Source organism: Syngnathoides biaculeatus, chromosome 7 (genome assembly GCF_019802595.1).
Source record: "Syngnathoides biaculeatus isolate LvHL_M chromosome 7, ASM1980259v1, whole genome shotgun sequence".
Lineage (NCBI taxonomy): Eukaryota > Metazoa > Chordata > Actinopteri > Syngnathiformes > Syngnathidae > Syngnathoides > Syngnathoides biaculeatus.
In genome coordinates, this window is record NC_084646.1 from 1,500,229 (window position 1) to 1,518,221 (window position 17,993).

General features: G+C 43.3%; 1 protein-coding gene across 4 annotated transcripts in view; it reads left to right on the forward strand.

Moving 5' to 3' along the window:
• ntmt2 (N-terminal Xaa-Pro-Lys N-methyltransferase) overlaps nt 1–17,993 on the forward strand; it is a 69,226-nt gene that overhangs the window by 38,614 nt on the left and 12,619 nt on the right. For 2 of the 4 annotated variants that reach the window (XM_061826180.1, XM_061826179.1), the window contains exons 4-6: nt 5,755–5,871; nt 6,219–6,272; nt 14,238–14,490. In XM_061826180.1, coding sequence (XP_061682164.1) covers nt 5,755–5,871; nt 6,219–6,272; nt 14,238–14,490 — 424 coding nt within the window. Of the gene's footprint in view, nt 1–5,754; nt 5,872–6,218; nt 6,273–12,966; nt 13,525–14,237; nt 14,491–17,993 lie in introns of those variants that run through there. The other 2 variants (XM_061826181.1, XM_061826182.1) reach the window with 2 other exon arrangements.

Genomic DNA, 17,993 nt, shown 5'->3' on the forward strand with positions numbered 1-17,993 from the left:
TTCTAGTTCCCATTTTTAAGAACAAAGCTCAGAGGTGTGGGAACTATAGAGGAATAAAGTTGATGAGCCACACAATGAAGTTATGGGAAAGAGTAGTGGAGGCTAGACTCAGGACAGAAGTAAGTATCTGCGAGCAACAGTATGGTTTCATGCCTAGAAAGAGTACCACAGATGCATTATTTGCCTTGAGGATGCTCGTGGAAAAGTACAGAGAAGGTCAGAAGGAGCTACATTGTGTCTTTGTGGATCTAGAGAAAGCCTATGACAGAGTACCAAGAGAGGAACTGTGGTACTGCATGCGTAAGTCTGGTGTGGCAGAGAAGTATGTTAAAATAGTACAGGACATGTATGATGGCAGCAGAACAATGGTGAGGTGTGCCTTAGGTGTGACAGAGGAATTTAAGGTGGAGGTGGGACTGCATCAGGGATCAGCTCTGAGCCCCTTCCTGTTTGCAGTGGTAATGGATAGGCTGACAGATGAGGTTAGACTGGAATCCCCTTGGACCATGATGTTCGCAGATGATATTGTCATATGCAGTGAAAGCAGGGAGCACGCAGAGGAACAATTGGAAAGATGGAGACATGCACTGGAAAGGAGAGGAATGAAGATTAGCCGAAGTAAAACGGAATATATGTGCGTGAATGAGAAAAGTAGAGGGGTAAGAGTGAGGCTACAGGGAGAAGAGATAGCGAGGGTGGACGACTTCAAATACTTGGGGTCAACAATACAGAGCAATGGAGAGTGTGGTCAGGAAGTGAAGAAACGGGTCCAAGCAGGTTGGAACAGCTGGCGAAAGGTGTCTGGTGTGTTATGTGACAGAAGAGTGTCTGCTAGGATGAAGGGCAAAGTTTACAAAACAGTGGTGAGGCCGGCCATGATGTACGGATTAGAGACGGTGGCACTGAAGAAACAACAGGAAGCTGAACTGGAGGTGGCAGAAATGAAGATGTTGAGGTTCTCGCTCGGAGTGACCAGGTTGGATAGGATTAGAAATGAGCTCATTAGAGGGACAGCCAAAGCTGGATGTTTTGGAGACAAGATTCGAGAGAGCAGACTTCGATGGTTTGGACATGTTCAGAGGCGAGAGAGTGAGTATATTGGTAGAAGGATGCTGAGGATGGAGCTCCCAGGCAAAAGGGCGAGAGGAAGACCAAAGAGAAGGTTTATGGATGTGGTGAGGGAAGACATGAGGGCAGTTGGGGTTCGAGAGGAAGATGCAGGAGATAGGCTAAGATGGCAAAAGATGACACGCTGTGGCGACCCCTAGCGGGACAAGCCGAAAGGAAAAGAAGAAGAGTGAAAAGAAAGTGGGGGTTTCATTTAGCATAAACCCAAAGATGGAATCCCCAGCAATTAGACTCTTTCAAGGAATTGAAAAAGTGCTGAACTGATTCACTAGGAGGCACACATGGAGTCCTCCTCTCATGCCTCGGTGACTCCCGCATAGTTGTTTACCAATGTTATTAGAAATGAGGTCGCGCCTCTTTATCTTATGTGTGGTAGGCATAGTTGACTGAGTATAATTATTGGTTCTGTTGTTATGTATTTTTGTCAGCTTTACAGGTGTCCAAAAGTAGCATATAAACAAAAATATCATTACGGCTGTCAATGTTGCAGCCCAACATGCTATCATATTATTTAACCATTTTGAAGTCATGTCGACCAAGTCACCCCTAAATGAGTCAAGTGTCTCTTAAATCTCAAGAGTCACCAGCCTTCAGGTATTTTCAGATACTACAAATCTGCACCCACCGTATGCTGGACTTTGCTCACCTTTCCTCTTGGGTGACTCAGCTGAGATGACCTTTTACAGTGTGTAAGGTGTATCCATGTGTTTCTTTCTTTTGTTCATGTCATTCAGCTCTTGCTCCGTCTATGCCAGTGTTCGGGTAAAACCGCATGTACAGTAGATGTTAATTCATAAACAGACATAGGATGAATAGACAAATGGCAGAAATAAAGTTATTAAAGCACAGTAACTTGTGACTTTTTTTTCTTTTTCTGATGGTGTAGTGCAGGGAAGTCAAACTCATTTCTCTTGCGGGCCACGTTGTGGTTCGGGTTTCCCTCAGAGGGACATTTCGAATGAAGGCACCGCGGGATCAATTCCCGCTCAGTGATGGTGTCAACATCTGCACTGTGGCTGGCTGGTGACCAGTTTGGGGTGTAGTGTGCCGCTTCCTGAAGTTAGCTGGGATTGGCTCCACCTCTCTTTCTGAATAAATGCAGAAGGGTTGCGTCAGGAAAGGCATCCGGCGTAAAAAAATCAAAAAGACAGTTATTGCCGCACCACCACGACAATGGCACAAAAATGGCTTTACACATTAATGCTGATAAAATTCCCAATTTGTTTCTAGTCCTATCAAATTGATGCATATGAAATTTTCTAGTGACACGCCATTAGAAAACAATGTTTTTTTGTTTTTCAAAAGAAGTCATTGGAAAAACAGAATCCCCCAACTTTTTTTTTTATGATTCGTTATCATTAATATTATTGGTATTATCTTTGGATCTGTGCAAACAACACAATCTTTTGGACACGTTTTTTGTATGTAGTTATCCAATTTGTTTTGTTTTTATTTTATTTATTTAATTTTTTTTGGGTGGGACCTTGAGTGGTTCCCACAGGTACGACTCGAACAGAAAAATGAAAATAACGGGTAGCGTTTTCATCCAACACCCAACTGCAAAATTTAACTGTTTAGTCCCCATTATGACAGCAGTCTCACTCCCATGTGTAACCGGACTACAGCGACCTTGGCAGTGGAATGAGAACAGCTATCTTACAAGTGGCCAGTAAAAACAAATTAGTTTTGTTTGTGTTAACACTGGTTTCAAAAGCAATAACTTTCCTACAATCAACAAATGAACTCAAGTACCCCTTTTTGCAATTTTTTAAGCTGTTTGGGGTTGTTAATAACTTCTGAAAGTGACCCACTTGTGTTTTTTTTTCCTTCATCATTCGTCTATCTCTCATTGTGTGGAAAATATTGGTAATTTGTATGGTCTCCCAAACAGTGTTTTGAATGGAATGAGACCCTTACGTGCTTGTAATGTATGTATAGTTGGACTAAATCTATCATTGTGTCCAAATTGCCCCTATGTGTGATTGTGAGTGAGGCTGTTTGTCTCCATGTGACCTGCAATTGGCTGGCAACCAGGTCAGGGTGTAGCTTGCTTCCTGCACGTTGACAGCTGGGATATGCTCCAGCCCTCCCCGCGACCCTTGTGTGGATAAGTGACTAAGAAAATGGATGGAGGGATGAATGGATGTGTAGCTTGAGGAAACTGACCACGTTTTGGATGCACATTCCCTTGTGGATTATGTCGCAGACAGATCAAACAAGCCCTACAAAAAAAGTTTTTTGCATACAAGTTAAATCCATGGATCATGTAATGCCTTTGTACCACGGCTCCCATCCCCCCTGTTGAGACCTGAGACTTCCCATGGCTCAAGATTGCTGCCCACTTAAAAAATGTTTTTGGTATAATTTTTTTTTGGTATCTGTGCTGACATAAATCCCATTTTGGAATGTAGTCCCTTATGTTTTCCACATTTTTAGTTCTGCTGGTAAGCTTTGTTGTTGCATTTTGTTCAACACATCTCAAAGCATGTCTTCATTTGTTACATGGTCAGCTAATCCCATAAAGGTTTTGGCTGCTGCTTCTTTTGCTGTTTTATCTGTAAATCCATTTCCTAATGATTCTTTGTCTGTATTTGATGTGTGTACTGCACATTTACATATGGCTGTTTCTTTTGGTAATATAACTGCTATGAGCAAATTTTGTAATAGCTCTTCATGTGTCACTGTGTTCCCTGTAGTTGTCGCTATTCCTCTATTTTTCCAGTATTGTCTGTGTAGAATGTGATACCACCGTGAATACAGCAGCATCTGGTCTCAGATTGTTTAAGACTGTCCAATAAGATATTGTCTGTACAGTTCAGTCATCCCAATCCAAATCTGCTTCTTTTTCTGTCCAATCAGGAACATTTCGTACTACCAAAACAAATTGTCCCAAACTCTTCCACTCCCATTGTAATGACGTGTGTGGTGGTGTCCATTCCTTCTGTAGTGCATTTTGTTTGTCAGTCAGTGTTGTTCCTGCCACCACGACTGATGTACCATCTGAGTACAGATTATCAATCATCATTTTGTCTGGTGTGGGCTGTTATAAGTTTACAGTATCTTACACTACATAGTCACATCCAATGAGTCACTTCCTACGTCATTTTGTGGTTGTTCAATCATGTCTCGAGCCGTTTGCAGCAAGAAATCTCCTGTTCTTGTGGGAGGTTTGTTTGGAACATCTAAGGTGTAATATTAGAGTGCTGGATTCCTATTTTGTAAGATATTTAACTGTCTTCCCAGTAATTCATTTTTTTATTTTTACTTCTACATTTCCTGTCAGAGAGGGAATTAAGACCAGTCCTAGTTTCAGCAAGCCATCTCTTCCCAAGAAACGTATGGGATGAATTAAAAAGTTGCACTTTGGGAGCATGAGTTGTGACATTTTTGATGGGGAGATGGCTGCTCTGTTCCTCATCTGCGGCCACAATTATTAAATGTTTCGCATAAAGCTCCATAAATTTCTCCTTTCTCTGTTAGAAAGGTGTAAATTTTCTTTTTCTTATTTTGTAGCACTCTTTCTGCGTGTAGTGCTTGGTTAACGTATTGTTACAGGCTGCCAGTCGGTTTGCCAACCCAATGTTTTTCAATCAATTTATAGGATTATATGAATTCACATGAAGAGCATTTTTTAATTGCCCTTGATACACACTCCCTGGAGTGTGTTCTTCAGGAATGCCACTGTTTGCTTTAAAACATGCAGTCATTCCATTTCTATATTCTTCAAATGGTTCATTGTTGTTTTATTTTGCTTTTCCAATGGCAGAAAAATTTGCCTTTTTTCTAAATCTAGCAGAAGTGCGCGATATTAACCCTTGCTGCTGTGAGAAAGTACTTTGCTGTCATCCGAATTTGTTGTACTTCCACGCCATTTAAGTGGTAAGATTTTCTCAAGTCTTCCATTCCCTGGACGAATTATGTTACATCAACTTTATGAGATGTGATACTGTTAATGGCTGTTTTCACATCATCTTGATTTCAGTTGTTTTTTTTTTTTTTGTGTGTGTGTTTCTCTATTATTTTATCCTGCAGGTTAACTGTATATATTTTTTGTGTGTATGTTGAGCTGGCCAGCAAAGTCGTATTGTGTTATCCACAAATTTAGATGTTTTATTTTAGTAGGACATTTGCTTTCTGCAAACTTCCAGTCCTTACACATCATTATTATTTTTTTTTCCCAGATGTTCTGTTTCAACTATTTTGCTATTTATCAACTATTTTGCTGTTTGTTTTTCCCCTGTTGGAGTCAGTGGTTCACCTAGGGTGACTATACTGACTTCCCCCTGAACAGGGTGACAATTACGTTCTGTTTGAGGTAATTCTCAAGCTTTTACCACAAGTGGCGGAGAATTCTTACCTCTGCATCCTCAAACAGTTGTCACTCAATTTCCTTTTCAAATGAGGAAGCGAACCTCCACTCACACTTTTACACATGCACATGTTTCATGGAGTTCACGTACAGGACACACTTTCCCCTTTTCTCAGTTTGATAGACTAATTAGACTACTCGATAGTGACTAGTATTCTCGAGGTTTGGTTCTGCCGCAGTCAACCAGACGCGCATTCACTCATTCCTCATGAGTGTGGGAGTCTCCTACTCACCAGAGATGTCTTCACTTCCTTCAGCTTCTCGTCAACCCTCAGCCTCCAGATGCAAAGTTGAGGGCCCAGTCCCGGAAAGGGTCTCAAGTGCCGTGGCCACGGTCTTTGCCTGGATGTCAACTCAGCCCCTGGAAACCTCAGGTATCTTGAGATCCGGCTCGAAGGACCACCAATCAGACATTCATTAAACAGGACAAAAAAGGAAGCAAAGACACCAGTTCAATTCACCACTGCACTGATTATCCTGACTGATTATCCTCTCCTCAGCACTTCTATTTATTTAGTTTTAAGACCCCCCTTATTTACATGGATGTTACAAAAAGGAGACGACAAGCAAAACAGTTTGAAACAAGGTGTAAATGTTTGTTCATGTGTGTGTGCATGTGTGGAAGATTGCTGAATACATGTGTGGTCATCATTTCTTTAACAGGCAGCAGTTCTAACAGTTCTGATGATTATATGTTTTTGTTCTTGCTATCTCCTGCTAGGAGGTTGCCACGTTATCTAGGGCAGAACAACACATTTCTTTATTGGAAGCAAAGGTATGATAATTATGATCACAATTATTCCTACAGCCACACAACATTCTTCCTTCTTCAAGTTCCAGTACCTGATTCTCTGCTCTACCTTTGTCTTCTTAATCTTTCTACCCGCCACCTGGGTTATCCTACACACCATCATCCTATGCTGTTGAGCTACACTCTCTCCCACCACGAATTTACAATCAATAACCTCCTTCAGATTACATAGTCTGAACAAAATATAATCCACCTGCGTGCTTCTACCTTCGCTCTTGTAAGTCACTCTATGTTACTGTCTTCTCTGGAAATAAGTGTTCACCATGCCAAGTCCATCCTTTTTGTGAAGTCCACCACCATCTGACCCTCAAATTTCCTTTGCTGAATGCCGTACTTACCCATCCCTTCTTCATCACCCCTGTTTCCTTTGGCATCATGTCCATTGAAATCTGCATCAATCACAACTCTCTCTCTCTGGGATGCTCAGGACTACTTTGTCTATTTCCTTCCAAATTTCTCTTTCAACTCAAGGTCACATCCTACTTGTGGGGCATAGCTGCTCATCACATTATACACAATACCCTCAATTTCAAATTTCAGCCTCATTACTCCATCTGATACTCTTTTCACCTCCAAGACATTCTTAGGCAGCTCTTCCTTTATAGTAACCCCTACTCCATTTCTCTTCCCATCTAGTCCATGGTAAAATAATTTAAACCCCGCTCCTAAGCTTCTAGCCTTCTCACTTGCTCTCTCGGATGCACAATACATCAACCTTTCTCCTCATCATCATGTCAACTAACTCCTGAGCTTTTCCTGTAATAGTTCCAACATTCAAAGTCCCTACGCACATTTTAACACACTAAATTTCAAATTTCAGACTCATCCCTCTATCTGAAACTCTTTTCACCTCCAAGACGTTCTTGGCCAGCGCTTCCTTTAAAAATGACCCCTGCTCCATTTCTCTTCCGATGTACTCCAATTGTAAAAATAATTTAAACCCTGCTCCTAAACCTCTAGCCTTGCTACCTTTGCACCTGGTCTCTTGGATGCACAATATACCAACCTTTCTCCTCATCATCATGTCAAACAACTCCTGACCTTTTCCTGTCAGAGTTCCAACATTCAAAGTCCCTACCTTCAGTTGTAGGCTCTGTACCTTCCTCTTCTTCTTCTACCGACTAAGTCGCTTTCCTCCTCTTCTTTGTCCTCGACCCACAGTAGCTGAATTTCCACCGACGCCCTGCAGGTGGGTGGTTTGGGCTTGTCGGTCAAAAGAGAGACTGAAATGGAACGCTAGCTTGCTAGAACGCACCTTTATGTGCGTGTTTGTTCACTTTTCTCATTGTCAGCTTGTTTTTTGGTGGAAAGTCATTCGTATTTTCTATGAGCAGTTCGAATGTAATGTAATATAATTTCTTTGGGATTACAATAGTACACTGGCAAATGAGGCAAACACACTTCGAAAATGACATAGTGAAAAAAAAAGTCCACCTTCCATTCTGTATGAAAGTGATATGTTTTTGTCTTCTTCTTTGCTCCAGCATCCATAGTCATGTTTGATAAGCTTTCTTAAGTTTAAGAAAAAAGTGAGGGCTTAAAATAGGGGGGGAACTCGCTGACTAGCGTCTTTTGCTGTACTTAGCGCCATTGTTTGCAGATGCGTGGTGAGCTAAAGGTCAGAAAAATATGACTGACGTCTTTTTGTTTTTATTTTTGGCACACCGTCACGATCGACCAAAACTGCCTCATCGATCGTGATCGATTCATTGAGCACCCGTGCTTTAAATGAACGTTTATATTTGTTTGGGACAGTTTTACGCCGGATGCCCTCCCTGATGCAACTCTCTGTATTTATCCGGGCTTGAGACCAGCCTACAGATTGGACTGGCTTTGAGCCCCCATAGGGCTGCATTATGTAATGGCACTGATATCGAGTTTGAAATTGACTCGAGGTGTGGGGTTACAGTGTTGAACCATACCGTGTACAAATCTTTGTGGGGAGGAGAGGTTCCAGAATTCTATATAGGTCACAAAGTAAATGTTTTGGAAGAAGCCAGGGTCAGAGTGAAGAGTAAGAGTACATCAGAAAAACACTACTAGACTAAAAGTCTCAATTTCGTGGGCAGAGGTTGGATTAAACAGACTTGCAGTGGGAACCAGAACCCCAAATTCACTGAACTGTTTAAGGAGGAGCTAGGAACATTTAATTGCCCTCCAGCAAAGAACTAGGTAGACAAGGAAGCAATGCCCAAGTTTTTTAAAGCCAGATCAGTTCCATATACGATGAGAGGCAGGGTAGAAGCTGAACTTGATCGTCTCTTAGCGCAGGACAAAGTGTAACCAGTAAAATATGCTGAGTGGGCGTCCCCTGTTGTCAGGTTATCTGGAGATGACAAGCTCACATTAAATCAAGTGTCAAAGGTGGAGCAGTATCTCATTCCCAGAATGAAACATTTGTTCGCCAGCCTGTCAAGAGGACAAAAGCTCACAAAGTTAGACCTAAGCCACGCCTATCAACAGATACCTTTGGGTAAGCCAAGAAAAATTTGCGACCATAAACATGCATAAAGGTTTTTTCACCTCCAATGTTTTACCATTTGGAGTGTCATCAAATCTGGCTATGTTTCAACGAACAAGAGGGCAAAATGTTCATTTATGAAAGAGGAACTTATTCTCTTGGTCACAGAGTCCATCCAACTGGACTGTACCCAGTTCATGAAAAGCTGCAAGCAATAAAGGAGGTCCCTTCACCTTTAAACGTGACCGAGCCGAAGGCATAACTTGGTCTGTTGAACTATTACAAAAAGTTTTTGTAGAGATTGTCCATTTGTCTCACTACACTACACAAACTGCTGCAAAAGGACACAAGGTGGCACTGCGGGGAAGAACAAATCCTGCATTTGAGAAGTCAAAAGATATGATGCAATCAGGAGAGGTGTTTGTGCATTATGATCCAGGGTAAGACATTGTGCTTTCAAGTGATGCATCACCATATGGAGTTGGTGGAATTTGTCACAACGTAGGGCGGATTCACATCCCAAACACTAGATGCAGCGGAAAAGAACGACTCAGAACTGGACAAGGAAGGACTAACTGTTCTACTTGGAATAAAACTTTTTCACAAGTACATTTATGGTCGAAAATTCACAATAGTGACAGATAAAAAAATCTTTGTTGTCGCTTTTTAGTGAGATGAAAGCAGTGCCACAAATAGCATCACTGAAGATCCAGCGTCGGGCTGTCACCTTGAGGGCTTATGAAGACATAATCTTGTACAAAGAAAGAAGGCACAACAAAAATGCAGAAACCTTAAGCTGTCTGCCATTATCAAGGTGGGATCAGAATAAAGGGTTCTCTCATGGTCGAGAGCTTTCGTTTGGGCGGACCAAGTGAAAACATGGACAGATAAGGACCAGGTGCTTTCAAGAGTGAGAGAAATAGTATACAATGGGCGGCCATTAGTCCTGGAAGTGATTTTGCGCCGTATGTGGTGAGAAAGAATGAACTCAGTATCCCAAATTGTTGTGTGCTGTTTTGGGCTAGGGTGGTTTTGCCACATCCAGGGTGAGAAAGCGTTTTAACACAGCTTCATCAATGGCATCTGTAAGTGTAGAGGATGAAAGCACTTGCCAGGAGCTATGTCTGGTGGCCAAAGCTGGATAAAGAAGTGGCCGGAAAGCTTGTGAAATCTTTCAAGAGTCACCAAAATACAACATGGCCAGCCCCTTTGAACCCTGGGATTGGCCTGATAAACCCTGGAGTCGTTTCCATGTGGGTTATGCAGGACCGTTCATGGGGAAGATGGTTTTTGTACTTAATGATGCACATTCCAAGTCGATGGATGTGAATCCCGTGAATCTTGCTACTTCTGCCGCAACCATTGAATATCTACACAATGGTCTTAGCAATGATGGACTGCTAGTTGACTGCCAATGATACACTTCCGAAGACATCAGGCTGATGTCTTTTTTTTTGCTTTGCTTTTGCGACGTCTTTTTATTTATTTATTTATTTTGGGCCACGCCATCTAGCAATTGACCAAAACTGCAGCGCGATTGACACACTGCGAACCCCTGATCTAAAGAATACCTTACCAATGTCCTACCCCGGTACCGTTAACCTGCAGGGCGTCGGTGGAAGTACACCTACTGTGGGTCGAAGACAAAGAAGAGATGGAAAGTGGATTCGTCGGCAGAAGAAGAAGAGGAATGAACAGAGCCGACAACTCAGGGTAGGGACTTTGAATGTTGGGACATTGACAGGATTAGCTCAGGAGTTGGTTGCCATGATAATTAGGAGAAAGGTTGATATATTGTGCATCCAAGAGAGCAGGTGGAAAGGTAGTAAGGATAGATGTTAAGCAGCAGGGTTTCAAATTATTTTACCATGGAGTAGATGGGAAGAGAAATGGAGTAGGAGTTATTTTAAAGGAAGAGCTGGCTCACAATGTCTTGGCAATGAAAAGAGTATCAGATTGAGTGATGAGACTGAAATTTGAAATTGAGTGTGTTATGTATAATGTGATTAGCGGCTATGCCCCACAGGTAGGATGTGACCCAGAAATGAAAAAGAAATTCTGGAAGGAACTAGATGAAGTAGTGCTGAGCATCCCAGACAGGGAGAGAGTATTGTGATGGTGCAGATTGTGATGGACATATTGGTGAAGGAAACACGGGTGATGAAGAAGTGATGGGTAAGTACGGCAACCAGGAAAGAAACTTTGAGGGGCAGATGGTGATGGACTTTTCAAAAAGGATGGAAATGGCAGTAGTGAACACTTTTTTCAAGAAGAGGCCGGAACATAGAGTGATCTACAAGAGCAGAGGTAGAAGCACGCAAATGGATTATATTTTGTGCAGACGATGTAATCTGAAGGAGGTTCCTGACCGTAAAGTAGTGGTAGGGGAGAGTGTAGCGCGACAGCATAGGATGGTGGTGTGTAGGATGACTCTGGTGGTGGGTAGGAAGATTAAGAAGACAAAGGTAGAGCAGAGAACCATGTGGTGGAAGCTGAGAAAGGAGGAATGCTGTGCGGACCTTCGGAAAGAGGTGAGACATGCTCTCGATGGACAGGAGGAGCTCCCAGAAGACTGGACTACTACAACCAAGGTGATCAGAGAGACGGGCAGGAGAGTTCTCGGTGTCTCTTACAGTAGAAAGAGGAAAATGAGACTTTCTGGTGGAACCCCAAAATACAGGAATTCATACAAGGAAGGTTAGCAAAGAAGAAGTGGGACACCGAGAGAACTCAGGAGTGGTGAAAGGAAAACACTGAGATGCGAAATAGGGCAAAGGTAAAGGTGGCAAAGGCTAAACAAGAGGGATATGACAACATGTCCACCAGAGTGGACACAAAAGAAAGAGAAAAGGATCTCAACAGGTTGTCCAGACAGAGGGATGGAGATGGGCAGGATGTTCAGCAAGTAAGGGTGATGAAAGATAGACATGGAAATGTATTGACTGGTGCCAATAGTGTGCGAAATAGATGGAAAGAATACTTGGAGAACTTGAATGAAGAACAAATGAGAGAGAAGGAATAGTAGAAGAGGGAAGCGTGAAGGACCAGGAAGTGGCAATGATTAGTATGGGGGAAGTTATAATGGCACTAAAGAGGATGAAAAATGGAAAAGCAGTTGGTCCTGATGATGCACCTGTGGAGGTATGGAATCAATTTAGCTGTGGAGTTTTTGCCCAACTTAGTCAACAGAATATTAGCGTGCGAGAAGATGTCTGAAGAATGGATGAAAAGTGTGCTCGTTCCCATTTTTAAGAACAAAGGCATTTTACAGAGCTGTGGGAACTAGAGAGGAATTAAGTTGATGAGCCATACAATTAAGTTATGGCAAAGAGCAGTGGAGGCTAGACTCAGGACAGAAGTATCTGCTAGCAACTGTATGGTTTCATGCCTGCCACACCGAACTAGCACGCTTTTCCTCCATTCTTCAGGCATCTTCACGCCAGCTAGTATTCTGTTGCATAAGCTGGTCAAAAACTCCACAGCCACCTCTCCAAATTACTTCCATACTTCCACTGGTATGTCATCAGGACCAACCCGCTTTCCATTTTTCATCCTCTTTCGTGCCTTTTCCCCCCTTACTCATCGTTGCCATTCCCTGGTCCTTCACACTTGCTACTTCCACTCTTTCTTCTCTCTCATTTTCTTCATTCACCAACTTCTCAAAGTATTCTTTCCATTTATTTAGCACACTACTGGCACCAGTCAACACATTTCCATGTCGATCCTTAATCACCCTTACCTGCTGCACATCCTTCCCATCTCTATCCCTCTGTCTGGCCAACCTGTCGGGATCTTTTTCTCCTTTTGTGTCCAACCTGGTGTACATGTCGTCATATGCCTCTTGCTTAGGGTTAAGGTCCTGAATATATGAAATAAATGCTTACGGAATTCAAACCCAGGAGAGGTCTGAGATCGACAGACTCAAGTCAAATACTGGAGCGCAGAGTCCAAAGCAAACGTGGTGATGCAGCATTTAGCAATTATGCTGCAAAAAAAAAGGAACAAGTTAACAACAGGTGTGACGTCAGGCACAAGTGTGTGTGTTGTTGTTTTGAAATGTTATTCATGTTCATATGTTATATCGCTTGAGATTGTCGCAATTATCTCTTTTTGTCATAACATTCGTGTCTTTTCTTTTCTTTGCTATGAGATTACTGCTTTTGCCAATGAGTGGGGATTTAAACACACCACGTCAAGTCCAGCATATCCCAAACATAACCGTTTTGCAGAAAACTCTGTGAATACGGTAAAAAACATGTGAAAAAAGTCACAGATGGCTTCCAGAAGAGTCTACTGATTTCCCAGAGTGCACCTTTGCAAAATGAGCTGTCACCAGCACAAATGCTGATCGGTAGTTGCATTGGCTCTAACCTGGCAGTAAAGGAAGACCCGCTAACACCCAAAGGCGTATCCAGAATCAGGAGGGCAAAGGAGGACCAAATGGTGAAACAGAGACAGTTGCATGATCGAACAGCGAAACGTCTGACCATGCTGAAGCCTGGAGATGTTGTGCATCTCAGAGACTGTTTCACAGGCACATGGAAGCAAACTAGACACGTGCAGGAGGAAGTTGCTCCATGTTCCTACCAAGTCCAGATGGACCGTGGATCGACGCTGAGAAAGAACTGGATGGACCTTCAGCTGCAGCAGAGTCAGGAGGACACTGTGGCCCAGGAAGCGGTTCAGCAGGACACAACTGGATCTTCCAAGCTAGCTGGCAGTGGGCCCGACTGTGCTGACAATGATCTGACGAAGGTGCCTGCATCACCTGCCATTCAGGGACTGTCGAGACCTAAGAGACATGTTCAGCCACCTAAGAGGCTGATCGAGAGCTGTTGAACATTGTGTGGAGTATTCTGAGTTGCTCTTCAAATGTAATATAAAAAAAAAAAAAAGCTGGATTGTTGGCATGTTGATAAGCTGTTGTCCGGATGCCTTGAGAACTGGTACCTGTACTTTTTCTTTCTCAATTAAATGTTTACGCTGATTGTTGTTAATGGTTTACAATCAGTTACAATGCTAAGAGTAAAGTTAAAACAGGAACCATAATGTTAATTTTATGTAAATTATCTTTAGAGGGGGGAAGATGTGGCGTTATAGGTTAGATAGAATAACAACTACATTATCCGGCATGCTCAGTAGCTGGATATAAAGGATGTATAGGATACAAAAGTCGCCCAAAGTGAGGGTTTCGCAGTAGATGTTTGACAATATGTGAGTAAATATTGGAATCCTTGAAATATGTCTCATCTATTTTTCATATAAGATAAGACAACACAGTTGGAGTGAGTTCAAAATATCAAATTCCAATTTTCATTGTATTTTTGTCTCCAGCAGGTCTAGACCTGTGACCAAAGCTAATTTTGAAAATATCCCAAAGGGTTTTCAAAATGTTTGTGATTTATTACATCAAACCTTTACAAAAGTAATTTCATTTTGATGTACGTCTCAATTTTTTGCATCTTCAGGGCCCTGGGAAAGCTGGAAATCACTGCGCCCTGGACTGTGGCTCCGGTATTGGCCGTGTGACCAAAGGAGTTCTACTTCCAGTGTTTGAGAAAATGGAGATGGCAGACATGATGGAGCACTTCCTCCTCCATGCACATGAGGATTACCTCGGTGATGATGCAGACCGCATTGAGACCTACTATTGCTATAAGCTACAAGAATTTACACCTCCAAAAAGCAAGTATGACATCATCTGGATGCAGTGGGTGGCATGTAAGTAGACCTAGAATAAGAAAACATGACTTCGTTTATCCCACAAAGGGTAACTAACAATTTTGGCAGCAGTAGTACACACATACAAGTACTACATTAACAAACAGTGTAAATAGTGGAGGTGGACCACATCTGAAACAAAAGAATGAAGACACTGCGAGGAAACCGAATACAAATATGATATAAGAATTCTAAAATTCGAAGCAGGATCTACAGTGCAATACTGCAGATCAAAAATGCATGAATACAAATACAAATTATTGCACGTTAAAAAAATATTCCACGTTCTGCCAACACAGACTTGGTTGTATGGTCTGATAGCAGAGGGCAGGAAGGACCTATACGACGTCATATATATCAGCTTCCGCTCTGACAGACCACACCGTAAAACAGGGGTGTCCAAACATTTTCCCGTGAGGGCCAGATTTGGTAAAGTTAAAGGAAATTCCGGTGGTTTGGATTAACCATATGTCCAATAGGTCATGTCATATGTATTGTACCTTGACAATGTGATGTTAATCCTCTCTCATTTAATGCTTTTTTTGAGAAGATTTTTTTCGGCAATTACGAATTTTGATGGCCTGAACAACGAGGACACTTGAGCAATTGAACTGTAGTCATCTGGAGACACTGCTAAATACAAGTGTGTGTCATCTACATAGCTATTATAGTCAAAATTAAAGTTTTGAAGAATTTGACTCAAGGGTAGCCTATACAGGCTGAACAGGAGAGGTCCAAGAACTCGCCCTTATTGGTCATAGTCAATTTGGAGTTTAGTTTTTCTCCACTTGCGTTATGCTTTCCTACACTCCCGATTTAGATCTCTTGACCATCATTGTGCTCCTCTACGGTGTTCTAGGTCGCCTCCGGATGTTCTTAGTTTTAACAGGAGCGACACCATTCATGGCATTTGTGATTTTCGAAGTGAAATTGTCCAAAGGTTCATCAACTCTCTCAGCATTCACAGTCTGTGGCACAGCAATGGGGATGACGCAGTGATACAAGGTCCGTGATTAGTACCAGGCGTGACATCGACCAATGAGAGCATGTGTGGCTTTATCTTGTGTGTCATGACCAGAACATGAGGCTGAACCCAAAATGCTCGACTCACGAGACCAGGTACAGTTGGGGAGGAGTCTTTATTCAGTCCACAGTCGGAACATGGGCAGACAGTCCAACGAGGCAGCAGTAACAAACTCAGCGGCCGTAAGGTGTAGGTCAAGAATTTGGCAGGGTCTGGTACACGGAGTAGCAAGGACGTAGTTGAAGGGTTGCAGGAACGTGGCATGAAGTCCAACGATTTGACCAGACCGCACGTGTGGCAAAATATATACATTTATTGCAATCACTAAAACAAGGCATGCGGGAACAACGAGGACACTTGAGCTTAAGCTGGCTAACGTGTAAAGCCTGGTGGACCCGCATCGACTTCAGGAGTTTTAATTTAATCGTGACTGGATAGATTACCTTTGTAATCGGGAATGGACCAACGAACCCGGGAGCGAGCTTCCGCGATTCCAGTCAGAGTGGGAGACCCTTAACAGACTGCCAGACTTGGTGACCCACTCTGTAGACTGGAGCTGGTGCGCTCTGACGGTCCGCTGCGGCCTTATAGGAGATCCCCTTGCACTGTAGCATGCGTTGGGTTCACTCCCAGGTTCCCAAGCAGCGACTCACAACGGCCAGCGTAGAAGGCACCGACGACTTTGAATCTACGGACAGGAAGAGAGAGAGTGGATAACTGCACTATGTGAAAGAGGGGCATGCCAGTGGATGCTGAGGGAAGAGAGTTATGCACACATTCAACCCAGATCAAGTGTTGGCTCCACGGGTGCGGTCCGCGAGAGGAGAGACACCGGAGGCCCACTTCCAATTCCTGATTAACGTGCTCGGTCTGGCCATTGGTTTCCAGGTGATGGCCCGAGGAAAGAGTAACGGGGGCCCCTATAAAAGAACAACACTCCTTCCAGAACCCGTAAATTAACTGGGGGCCCCAGTCGGAAACCACGACAGTGGGAAGGCCCTGCAACCCGAATATGTAATTGATCATAAACTTGGCCGTTTGTTTTGCAGAGGGGAATTTAGGTAGCGGAATAAAATAAGCCATTTTGGAGAAGCGGTCCACCACTGAGAGAACAGTGGTGGGACCCTGTGAAGCTGGCAGCCCGGTCACGAAGTCTAGAGAAATGTGTGACCACGTCGTTGTGGAATGGACAAGGGGCGTAACTACCCTGAAGAGCGTTGCCGGGAGGGTTTATTTGCTACGCAAACAGGACACGCGTTGACGTACTCCCTGACGTCTTTTTTTAAGTTTGACCACCAGAACCGTTGCTTTATTACAGACTGTGTTTTGACCATGCCTGGATGACACACTTTGCGATTGGTGTGGGCCCAGTCAATTACTCATACTCGAAGCTGGGGAACAGCATATAACCTGTCCTCGGGGAAGCCTTCAGGACTGCTAGAGTCCTTTAGCGCGTCTCTGACTTGAGTTTCAATTTTCCAGGTGAGGAGTGAGATGAAACAAGCTTCGGGGAGGATAGGCATGGGATCGAACTCAGTTTTATCCTCATCATGCACACGCGACAGCATATCGGGTTTTCCATTCTTTGTTCCTGGCCGATAGGTCATCACAAAGCGAAACTGCGTAAAGAGTACCCATCTAGCTTGCCTAGCATTAAGCCTTTTGGCTCACCTAATATATTCTAAATTTTTGTGATCTGTTAATACCAAAAACCTGGTAATACCTGCGCCCCTTCTAGCCAATGTCTCCATTCAGACAGAGCTGTCTTGACTGCTAGACGTTCGTGGTCTCCGATGTCATAATTTCATTCTGCTGGAGTTAGTTTTTTAGATAAGAACGCGCAGGGGTGTAATCTTCCATCCTTGGAACTTCTCTGTGAGAGAACTGCTCCTATCCCTGAATTTGACGCATCAACCTTGACGACAAACTGTCTGTCGGGATCTGGCAAGGTAAGGACCAGAGCTGAGGTAAGTTGGCCTTGAGCTTACAGAAGGCCACCTTGCAGGCCGGGTTCCAAATGAAGGAACTGTGAGGTGAGGTTAGTGCATGCAATGGGGCCCCAGCCATACCAAAGTTTTGGATGAATTTGCGGTAGAAGTTGCCGAACCCAGTAAACCTATGCAGCTCCTTGCGGGTAGTTAGAGTAGGCCAATGAAGAACGGCCTCAACCTTGCTGGGATCCATGCGTATCTCCCCCTCCACCAAGACAAAGCCCAAGAACAACATTGAGAGTTGGTGAAACTTGAACTTTTCAACCTTGACATACTGGTCGTGGCGCAATAACTGTTGCAGCACCACACGAACGTGCCTGACATGGGATGTTCCATCCTCGGAAAAAATCAGGATGTCGTCCAGGTACACAAAAACATGTATGTTAAGCATGTCGCGTAAAACATCATTGACAAAATTCTGAAAACAGCTGGTCTGTTTGCAAATCCAAACGGCATCACCAAATATTCATAATGCCCCGTGGGTGTGT